Here is an 11,843-nt window from a genome sequence, read left to right on the forward strand (position 1 = left end):
TTATTTTCATTTATTCCTCCATTAAATTAAAATCATAAGCTAGAATCTATATATTACTTCCTATATACCTATTCCCCAATTTTTTTTACAGTATTTTGCAACTCTTTTTGCTTATTGTTATATGGAATTACCCGGTTCCTGGCCAATCTCCCAAAGTGGGTATGTGCCACTAACGTCTAGGCTTTACATCTGCATCTAGAAACTAAGCCTAACCACGTTCGAGGCAGCCGCTCGGTCATACAGCGCCGGTTGCCGTTCTTGAGATGGGTATTCAGTCGTCGCGGGCCAAGCGCGGCCCTCCCGAGGTGAGGGAGATCAAATGGGTGCCCGATCGGGAGGCCGCACCGCTCAAGACGCTCGACGAACTGCTCGCGTACAAGGAGCAGCCCTTCCTTTGCGCCGTGGAACCGCTGTCGGACGCCATCAAGCGCGGTAAGCCTGGGGACCCGAGGACCATCTTCTGCCACGACATGGGTGGCGGCTACAACGAGGACAGGCGAGTGAATTCGTAGCTTGCAACGTCTACGTCTGTTCGTTTCTTTCTGTGTCTGTGTCCCACAATTTCTGCTGCTACAATCTTCGTCGAAGCTTAGCACGCGGTAGGTTTTCCACATGTTGACGTTACTTCTCGCACAGATTCGATTTAAGGAAAACTTATGAATTGATGAAGTATTAAAAAAAGGAACGAACGTAAATCGTCCATAAGAGCAAGACGCTATCTTAATCTTGATGATGCCAATATGCACGTTGTCAGACCAAGAGCTATAGACCAGGTAGGCTAATCCCGGAGATTGTGCAGTCTATGGTACAATGTGGTTAATTTTCGACTATATTGGCGCAAATTGGGCGCGTACCGATAATTTTACCGGTACGCGCTAAAATTACGCGATACCCCATTAAATCAAGCTGGATAGGTGCTACACCACCGCCGCGTTTCAAAGGGAATGCCAATAAATCATCGTGATCATCATCATCAGCGTGAAAAGTAATGAATGTAATGAAGTGACGCGGTAATCTTAAGGAAATATTATATTTTAAACAGAAAATTCGCATTTTAGCCCGAAAGGCGAAGCACCGATTGCGATAGCAAATTAGTATATAGCTATACGAACTAAGGATAGTAGACTTATCGGCCGTATAAACTTGTAAACATTCGCTTTCTAACTAAATTAACAAGTACGGCGTCATGCGCGCACAGGTAAACATGAACACATCTCGCTCTATGACCGCGGAAACTCGCTGTCAGAACGCTGGAATGGGGAATCACGGCAGCAGTAGCGAGTGAATTGACCTTCTTGCATCTCTCGCTTCAACGCGAACGTCGAAAGCACAGCGCACACACACGAAGCTACCGGCACTACGCGCACTCTGCAAACACCGCAGATCGGCACTAGTAGCGGCATCAGTAGCAATAGTAGAGGTACTTTTTGATACAACCTTGCACTCTTCAGCTCACACTAAACGCGTTGCAATGCGGGGTACGCGCTGTTCTGGCTCTGTTTGCAGACTATTGAAAGAACTCGAATACGCGCCTGTCGTCTGGACCGGCATTTCTATATCCAACAGTGACCTTACAGATCGGTACCAGAAAGAAATTATACGCATATATCATCACCGCTTTGCTAACATGGTCATTGGACCTTGTTTTAGCACTGTTAGATTAATGCCATTGCCCGCTGCCGACGAACTCTAGCTGACCTTCTATATCTGCCATTGTTCTTTTATGAGCTTTACGTTGTTGTGGCATAGACTCGAATATTGTTCAATTTACCTTCTCCTTCCGTTTCTTTTATATTCATCATGTGCGTTCTTGTATGTACCCTTATTTTCAAGATTGTTTCTTTTTGCTTATATTCCCTGCCATTTCTTTATGTATGCGCGCGCTAGTACTTAGACCCCATGTTCGTTCCTGGAGACAGTAAATAAATTGATGATTAATTATTATTATTATTATTCTACTTTGTTGTTTTATATTGTGTTAATCAGTGACGTTCAATTGGGGCCAATTAAGTACTTAAAATTTCTTGCAAATTCCAACCCGAATATGCATCACCTTAGTTTGCTTTATCTTACAAAGCAAGAAAATTTTAATCATCTGTGACAGTCCTAGTTGATGTGATCCTGACACATACATTTCTATTAGCCTAACAGAAACCACTATCACTATGTACATGCCTCTAACCAATTAATCTATAGACGAATATATGCCCCTGGAAAACTTCTATTGGATTGTCAAAAAATTACTAGGCGATTGTACTTGACCTATATAAATTTTTATATATCACACTAATAGATAATTCATTAACATTTTGCTACTTACAGATATCCTGGCGAGTAAATGGGGCAAAACACAAGGCTACCAATTTTCAACAGTTCTTCTATGCGCAAAACAGGTTTTCAAACCAATTTTGACGCATATTGAATGAAAAATTAAAAACAATATGTGCTCTCCAGGGCACGATACACGTTTCTTTTATATAAAAACGCAGAATGGTTTCTCTCGTACGCTGTGTGAAATTAAAAACGTTTTTATATGGATAGTAGGCATTTGATGGGCCACGAAACTGGAAGTTCTTTCGGGTAACATGCTCACTGCAGCACATTGTAGCACAAGTTAAACTAGCTATTCATTCAATAAAAAACATCATATTCTATACAGACCTGTACTGAGGGAAAAGCATGTCATTACTGAAATTCTAGGAATGCGATACGGAGTTTTCCTTTTGCTCTTAGCATCTGGAGGCAGATGGTGTGAAATAGGGGGATATGTGCTGGGAAAGGCAGGCTATAATTTTGATGCATCCCTCCAGCATTTCGCAGAGCACAAAGTCGACAAGGGTCCGAAGGACTATCGTGCAGTGATCATGCAATTTTTTCGGGTGGATCCATTCCAAGTAGATTTTGGGTCGTAGTAATGGCGGCTGTGACGTCATCCTGATACGCACTGTTCGCCTGTGCCACTGACACGCGCTGACATAAGCGCTATGCTTTCATCTCCCCTAAACAGTTTTCATAGAAGTCATCTGGCCGTTCTGGCTGTATATATATATTTCACGACGGATCATTGAAGAGGATCATCTTTGATCATGCCAGGACGAGCGTTTGTTTGTCTGTCTGACAGTGGCAGCGTGACAAAACGTGTTCTCTGAGCGACTTCTGGCTTCACAGCGAGGCTGTGTTTCGCTAGCCGATTTGACCGTCCGTCCGTCTGTCGCGTGCACGCCGAAAACTCCTCCGGCGCAACCCCACGCGCATGCGCGAAAAAAAAAAAAGAAGAGAAAGAGAGGCGCGCGATTGACTCCATCAGTAGTGACGTCGTTGCTCTCCGTCGCAGCCGAGCGCGCGCGCGCAGCAGTTTCTCTCCGGCTCCGAAGTGGGAAAGCCACGCGTCATACGTGCTCCTGAGGAGCAGGCAACTTTCGATGAGCAACGCCGCGAGAACCGGGAAAGAGCTAGTCTACGCCGTGCCGATGCTGCAGCCCGGATACAAGAACAGGCTCGTGCAGCCGAGCGCAAGTAGCAACTGCGTACCGAGAATCTGGCAGCTATACCAAGCCCTCGGTTAATGAACAGTCGAGATTAATCCAGTGATAAACAACGGGGGCACACGTTTCAGCTTCGCAGGTTACCGATCTGACCACAGTGCTTGGGCGATGATTTTTCGCACTCCCATAACAAATGCTCTGCAGTGGCTGGCGCGTTTTGAAATTTTCGCTAGGGCTGGGGCAGGATCCGGACATATATGTGTACATATTCACTACACGCTGTCAGCTTCACACGCTGTAGTTATTGAGATCAAGCTTTAATCACCTTCCGCGTTCGCTGCAACTGCAGGTTCATCCACGGCTGTCATGAGAGGCACGTGTACCGGTTCCACCACTGGCAGATCATCGACACGTTCATTTATTACTCCCACCACATGGTCACGGTGCCTCCCCCGGGCTGGATTTCGGCTGCCCACAGGCATGGCGTCAAAGTTCTAGGTGAGCCGTGTGGAGCTTCCCAGAACAATGGACTTTTGAGGTCGTTAAAAGCAAATATGGTTCGCAAATTCTGTTCTATTGAAACAAATGTTACATATAGCATTTGGCTCACTGTGCTTCGTTTTCGTTGTGGAGCCACTCGCACAGTTGACACTTTTGGTTAATCAAAACATTATGGCTCGCCCGGGGTTGGAAAAAAATGTGGCTGAACGTATATGCTGAGCGTACATTTACTACAAAGTGTGAAGAGTCAAAATGCTCACCATTTAACGTTTATCACACCATGCGAATTCGTGGTCACAACTGTATGAGATTCAGCCATATCCAACATATTTTTATGAATGTAGTTGGCACATTTGTATATCTACAGCTCTAGTTTTATACCTATTCAAACAAAGTCAGCTGCGTTCTTATGGTTACTTGTAATTATGTTTGGTAGTGTATACTCTATCGACACTAAGGGCGTCGCACATCCTAATGGGCACAGCTATGAGGTTATGCTGCTGGCATGGTTTCCACGAATGCAAATGGCCGCATGTCAGTTTGTATTTCTCTTTTAGTCATACATCTGTTCAGAGCCAAGTGTGTCGTGAATTCTTAAAGCAACTTTTATTTGTGTTTGCAAGTGCATTTCATTCGACTCTGGAAATATTCAGACAATTCAAACTAGAGTCTGTGGTCTCCTGAACTTAGAATACAAAGTGAGACGACTGTAGTACTTATAAGGGATGAAAGTTCATTAAAATTAAATTCGCGCTTTTCAAATTTCACAGCAAGAATCATGCTAGAAAGCTGCTTATTCTTACGTCGCATTGTCTTCTTTGACTACTCCCGACCTTTCAGGGACTTTCATCTTAGGCAAGGACGATGGCAAGACTATTGGTGTTATCAAAGGCTTAGGTCTCGTGCCCCAGATTGCAGCCCAGCTAGCACATGTTGCATTCGTGGGCCGGTTTGATGGATGGCTAATCAGCATCGGGTGCGAAGTGGTGAGTTGGTTTTGGTATCGTGTAGCAGATTCGTGGGCTATCACACATATTCGGAAAGGGTAACTTCATAAATACAAATAGAAACACACACACACACAAATAGAAAGAGGACTTGACTTTCTTAAAGGGAGGGCTTTGACGTATAATATGGGCCACTGCGCATATCTCTGCATATGGCCTTCAGGCACTGCCTTTACAATTGCCCGCACCAAGATGACATCTCAAAAACAAAATTACCGTGTTTTCTCGAATATCATGCGACCACGAGTGTAATGCGAGGGTCGACTTTTCAGTCCGCGAAATAAAAAAAAGAACATAAACCTGCGAATGGTACACAAGATGAACGGAAAGAGAAATGGTACCTTTATTCAAAGAATGGATTCGGAAACGAGTTATCCCCACTTATCATTGTTGTCTGAGAACACGCAGCTTTCTTACGGCGATGTTCTCGGGTGATCATCTTGGAGATTTCGCGAAATTTAGCGCGACTCGGCACCGAAAGCGTCCCATACAAGTGTTCCTGGCGCTGGGCCAAGCTCACTATCAGTGCCAAGAGCGCTGTCGGCCGTGTACTTCGAGGAGTTCGGTGCCGGAACGAAACCAAGTCTTGCGAAAGCGAAACTATACTTCTGCAAGTGATCGCCCGAGAATGAAATCATACTTGCCCGCGAGGTTGTTCGTGATTAACTACTTCTTAAAAGACCGCGCAGCCATTTCATTGGGGGGCTGGACCTGGCCATTACGAGGAACATCCGACTGGTCCCGCATTTTCAAAGGGCCTCCCATTGGCGCCACCATCCGAGATTCGTCGACTCATTGACGTCGAGCCGCCGAGCCACGGCGGAGTTTGCCAGCTCCGCGGCCACCAAACTTACTCGTCTCTCGAAGCGAGCGTCATACCGAACGCTCATACCGAACGTTGCGAACGAACGTAGTCGAAGCGCGAAAGACCGCAGGGTATTGCAGCACCGTAAACGTAAAACCAGCCACAAGCACAGCGAATATGGCATCTAAGGCGTAGATTCCGACAAAAAGGAAATTTTGACTTCGGTCGAGTTGTCTGTAGATTGAATCGAGAAGCAAAGGTGCAGGTTGCCAACGTGACGTTAAAAACGACGTAATTTAGAATATTTGTTTTAAAATAGTACATTTTGTCGTTATTCGAATGTAACGCGGGGGTCGAGTTCATGAAACGAATATCATTAAAAAAAGACGCGTTACAATTGCGTAAATATGGTACTGTAAAAAAAGGAGGACCTTTATAGCATACTGCAGATGGGTTAAGACACTGCTGATTGGACCTGTTCACGAAAAGTGATCGACGCAAAAGTATGTTGTGGAAAATCAGCAGAAGTAGCAATTCATCCAGCTATAGTTTGATGTGTCCGTAACAGGAAAGGGGATAGCGTCTTCGCAAGAACTTCTTGAAATTTACACGATGTCGCCTTGGTCCGCTATAGCATCGACTGCTGTGGTCTCTGAATTACATCAACAGATGTCATCACACATACTATAATTTCGGCGAACGAAATAAACCACGGACAGTACGCCACAAACACGAAAACTGCTTGAATGTGAGCTTTATTGTCCGTAATAATAAAATAGTCTTGCCCAAATAAATTTTCTGAATATCGAAGACAAATTGCTTAAACCAGTTAACATGGTGCTGCATTCATCTAGTTCTATGTACACTACAGAGGAGTTAATTCTCTTGGTCAGTGCGCTTTGCTTAGCATTCAAAGTAAACATGTGCTAATAGGTATTTATGAATAATTGAATAGGAATCGATGAGTTGAAGAAACGAATTAAACATCGTATATTTCTCACATATTACCAAGCCATTGTCTCCGTTAATGCTATATGGTGGCGCTCAAATGGTAGTGTTCACAATGTTAGCAAGTTTCCGTCATTACATTGCACGCTACAAGATATTCTTTATGAAAAGTGTAATTGCATACGGAAGAAATAAGAAGTTTGATAAACCTGTTCTGTGGAAGCCCACAAGCTGGAGGAAGGGCCATAAGAGGGAACAGCTCTCATCCCTGAAACTCTACCACGAGGCTACAAAGGAAACTCGCATCGCTTCCCGGAAATCTCAGCGGTTGAAAAATAAATTGTAGCAGTTGAAGAAACGGTGTCTATTGATTCGCCGTCGCTTTGCAATCGGCTAGCATCCAGGTAAGTTCAGGTGGTAGAGTGACCGCCCGGAGAGGCTGCCAGGTGCAATTCCCGGACCAGGAAGGATGTTGTTTTTAAACGCGAATCTTTCTTCTTTTTTTCTCGAGAAACTCGGTATGGCTTTTCTTTGTGACTTCGCGCTGCGGTCGAGTGGATGACAATTCATCCCTTTCGGAAATAAGCAGCATTTTCATATCTTCGGGACTCTCAGGACGGTGATCACAGTCATGAGGTGATCCTAATAGAAATTCATGGTTTAGAAGGAATTATCAGACTTCCTGACACATGTATAGCGTGCTTCACCATGTAACTTGTTCCGTAGCCACCGAAGTTAATTTATTAGAAATCGGCTGTTTGATCATGCACACTTGACAATTCTAACTATTTTGAAAACTTTCCTATTGTTACATAAATAAAAAGGCACGGGAACGACTAAATACAGATGTACTGACCAGAGCGTATGCATGTAGCCCTGCCCAGAACGAAAAAAAAAAAGCCATGCAAGGTTGCACCGTTATTATAATCGTCTTTCAAATGTGATAGGTCTGCCGTTGGGCAATGGGAATAACCGTTGGATTGGAAGGTGGCATACTGGTAATCGTTGAGGTTCCGTGGCATTACCCTCGGCTGAAAAGGCACCGTCCCGGAGCTCTAGATAGTCGAGAAAACAGCGGATACCCATGTTGGCGATCGTCTTTTGTACGACTGGTTGGACGAAGAACTTGGCCGAAGAAGGCTGGCCGAACAACTTGGGTTCTAGGGTAGTTGGAGTGGGCGCGTGATGTTCATGGCGAAATATAGGCGTAGTTTTATTTAGATGTTGGTGGGGCGAAAGAGGTCGTCACACGACGATGTCACTGCTGTAATTTTCGGGCGCGCGAACTGATGCACGATCGGCGTCACTGTCTGGCTTGGTCCAGATGGTGACATTCTTTAATGATGGCGTCAACAGTGGAAACACTTGTAGCCATAGCCAAGTCAAAGCCATAGCCGCGGAGACAACTTAAGGAACGTGTGCAACTTTATCGGCCTCGACTATGTTTTCGATGGCTTTGAGGCAGAGAGCTAAGACGTCTTGTAAGTGACCCATGGCTCAGTTGACGTCTTCACGCGGGTTTGAAGCATTCCTTCTTTTCGGCGTGTTGTCGACCAAAGGATTTCCCACATAAAGTGCCTACCTTCTGCTTGAAGCTGTCCCAGCTTGTGAGCTCGTGTTCATGGGTTTGGAACCCAGCTCGAGGCGTTACGCCATGGCAAAAGAGAACGTTGACAAGCATAACAGTACAAGCCCACTTTGTTGTTAGCACTAATGCGTTCGTAGAGGTTCAGCCAGTCGACAACGTCGACGTTACCAAGACCTGAGATGACGCCAAGGTTTCTGGCAATGGAAAGTGTAACAGAAGTCGTTGTGTTACGAATGCTGACTATTTGATTCGAAGTTTGAATCGAATGGGGCATTATTCGATTCGTTAGTTAATATTTTCGAATAGTCGGCCACCCCTACGTTAAGGAGGTCCGAAGAATTTACGAGATGTGATCTCAAATAGATGGGTCATGGATTTGTATAATATGGTGTGCATGCAAGTATACCATATAAATGGTAGTTAATGCGCAGCGCCATAGTGGGAACATCCACCGAAGCAGTGGCATCACGCTTGGTTTCAGGACCCCTGCTTCGTTCCGTTCCTCAAGGACTCGCTCAGGGCCATCACCACAGAAATGCACAAAGCCGTGCCTGGCTCCCTTGTCATCTGGTACGATGCTGTCGACGTCAACGGGAAGGCTGAGCCACACAACGAGCTCAACGAAAAAAATTATTGCTTTCTCGACTTATGCGATGGCATCTTCCTCAACTTCCGGTGGACTAAAACCATGCTCCAGAGGTCGGCACAACTGGCAGGCAACCGCAAAGCCGACGTCTACGCTGGGGTTGACGTGTACGCAAGGGGCACGTCCTATTCTGGTGGCTTCGACATGTACAAGGTATTTGGGCATTTAGCAAGGATTCCGATTCTGTCCTCACGCGAGCCATTCGTTTTTTTCAGTAAGGTGAAGTAGTAAACGAGTTCAATGTTGTTCATGGACTAGAACTCAATAAGTTAAAGCCAAACAGATGTCTTCCTAAGCGCCTGACAAGTGCATTCTATGGACAGAAACATCTAGAGATGTTGGACATGACTGATTACCCTCCAGTCCCTCTGTATGCTTTTGATGCCAACAGGAGAAGTACTACACCTTTTGAAGTCAGCTGCAATCGCGCATGCAATACTGCTTACTTTCTTTTGATGAAGAACATACTTGGCCAAAGCGTTCCATCTTCACGTGGGTATAGTAGACCTTAGTAAACCCTCTCTCTCTTCTCTTCAAATGAGTACAGAACTGCTACATCACTTTCGGCAACTGTGTTCAAAAATTCATTTTCAGGCCGTTCGGCTCGCTCGTAAATGTGGCTTGTCAGCTGCTGTCTTTGCGGCCGGCTGGGTCTACGAGACAATGGAAAAAAAGCATTTTCGAGAGAACCAGTATCGGTGAGTCGCCAAGGTGAAAGATATTGCATGTTCGCTAGCGCCACGGTAAAAAGCATATTCCGAGCAACATGTTCTTTGGTCTTTAATAGTTTGCAATCGCAGCATTGGTAATCATCGAAAACCTGCGCAAAAGCCGCAGGTCGTGGTTTTTATAGGCCAAACACTCGATTTTCAAAGATCATACCGTATATATTTCAGCTTCTCATTAACGGACAAAATACATGGCATGAAATGCTTAATGACCTAAATCTTAGTACTATTCGCGCATTGTCACACAGGACAACAATCCATGGCATTGAATGTTAAAGGGACAACAATTTTTCGTGGTGCCTGTTTTTTAGTCTATGATAGAGCGCATAAGCGCGACTGAACGAGGACGTAGAAAGAAACGTACACAGAGACAGCGCTTCTGTTATTTAGTGCAACGAAAAGCCTACTGATCTGAGTGTCCTATCATACAGTGGTATAACGCAGCAAACGCTGTGGGACCTTTTTTTATCCGAATTTTCCAATCTGCATTGGGCGAGCAGTCGCGGTCAAGAAACACGCTGGAAACAGTGATAGGTGAGCGCGTTATAACGCGCCGGCATTGGTGGAAAGCAGACAAGAGCAGTCTTAGCTGTAAGAAAGCATTTTTTTTAAATCTAGCCGATGTTCCTGCAGTTTACGTTTTAAGAAGCGTTGAATTTGCAATAATAAGTGGCGTCCGAGTCTACGCCCCAGCGATGGCTGCCTCCAAATAACAGAAACTGATCTCTAAGGCCAAGCGTTTGCTGGCTGCATGTGCAATGCGTTCTTTTTTTAGCCGAACCAATGTAAGCGGTAGGATACGCGAGTAGTGGTATTATTGCAGTACTGGCCCCCCTTACCGGCACAATTCGTGCATGGCTATCTGTATCTGACAGAAACCACGGAACTCGGGGTACCAGCTCGCAAATTCGCGCGCGTAAACAGCCCACGTGTGCGCGTCGATGCATCGAACAGCTCTGCCCGCCCAACTCGCTACTACGAAGGCCGCGTCGCTCGTTAGCATGCAGTCCATTTACTTCGTAGTACATATAGCGTAAATCGTAAAAGTCTAATAATATGCGAACTGCACTTTTAATCAGTAAGTATGCTCTACCTAATAACAGCCGACTTGTGTACAGTAATCTCATGTATACTACATCCGAAGTGCCAGCACTTCACCGCCAGGCTGCGCCACTTACCGCTTTCCGATAAATTCTTTGCCTATTCAAAAGTATATTTCGTACTTCAATTGCCAACAGTGTGCTGGATTCTGTCATGATAAATTATGACCATATCAATGCCTCTGAACACATTATGGTCAGTCGTTAGTTCCTTAATTTAATGTCATACGTTAGGCGAAATGCCTTCTCACAACCAATTCAGTCATCATCTTAAAAGTTACAGCTGCATATGAACGACAGGTTCCTTAAGTTATCTCAAATCATTACACTCAATATAAGCGGGACGACGTTACTAGTGGTATTTCTTAACTTTCGCCCGCAAAGTATTTATTGTGATATTAGTATTATGATAAATCTTGATTCACTCCCGTTACAGTTCCTCATCGTGGCGTTTAAAGTAATCAAAACACCGCAAGTAGTAGCAGCTTCAGATCACTGGTATCAGCAATCTTGTTGTCCTATACAATTATTGGCATTATATATACAAGGTGTCCCAGCGAACTTCAGCCAGAGTTCAAAAATACGCGAATGCTACGTATCCGGGCAGAACCAAAGGCAATGTTGTTGGCCGTCGCTTCGAGATACTCAGATAATTTGTTTCATTCGACCTAATTACATATTTAGTTCTAATAATTTAACCAACTTCTCATAGATTATGATAGGATGAAAACTGTTAATGGGAAAATTTTACAGCAACATGAAAAACACCCGACACGGCGTTTTGTTGCTAAATGTGTGCTACATAAAAGTGTCTTTCCGAGTGCGAAAGAAGCCTGAGAATAACGCAGTGTGCCTCGAGAGGCCAGTCGCGCGCCAATTTTTTGTGCATTTGCGGGCTTCTTTCACATTCGGAGAAACTTTTATGTAGCACGTGTTGAGCAACAAAACACTGTATTGGGAGTTCTTAATGTCACTCTACAAATGTCTTTTTTACACGTTTCATCTCTTTGAGGAGCTGATTAATTAATTGAGAAT

At 44.7% G+C, this 11,843-nt stretch overlaps 1 protein-coding gene across 1 annotated transcript; it reads left to right on the forward strand.

Annotated features, from left to right (window-relative positions):
• Window positions 1–263: 263 nt before the first annotated feature.
• LOC129384394 (cytosolic endo-beta-N-acetylglucosaminidase-like) lies at window positions 264–9,392 on the forward strand. The gene is made up of 5 exons (XM_055069842.1): window positions 264–496; window positions 3,835–3,983; window positions 4,827–4,972; window positions 8,816–9,133; window positions 9,372–9,392. Exons 1-5 carry the CDS (start codon window positions 264–266, stop codon window positions 9,390–9,392), a joined length of 867 nt encoding a protein of 288 aa, XP_054925817.1.
• Window positions 9,393–11,843: the final 2,451 nt, after the last annotated feature.

Source organism: Dermacentor andersoni, chromosome 8 (assembly GCF_023375885.2).
Source record: "Dermacentor andersoni chromosome 8, qqDerAnde1_hic_scaffold, whole genome shotgun sequence".
Taxonomy (NCBI): Eukaryota; Metazoa; Arthropoda; class Arachnida; order Ixodida; family Ixodidae; genus Dermacentor; species Dermacentor andersoni.

Coding starts and splice junctions, on each gene's coding strand:
- LOC129384394 (XM_055069842.1), top strand. CDS start 264: ATGGGTATTCAGTCGTCGCGGGCCAAGCGCGGCCCTCCCGAGGTGAGG. Junction 4,973..8,815: donor TCAGCATCGGGTGCGAAGTG/GTGAGTTGGTTT, acceptor GCTTGGTTTCAG/GACCCCTGCTTCGTTCCGTT. Junction 9,134..9,371: donor GTGGCTTCGACATGTACAAG/GTATTTGGGCAT, acceptor TGATGCCAACAG/GAGAAGTACTACACCTTTTG.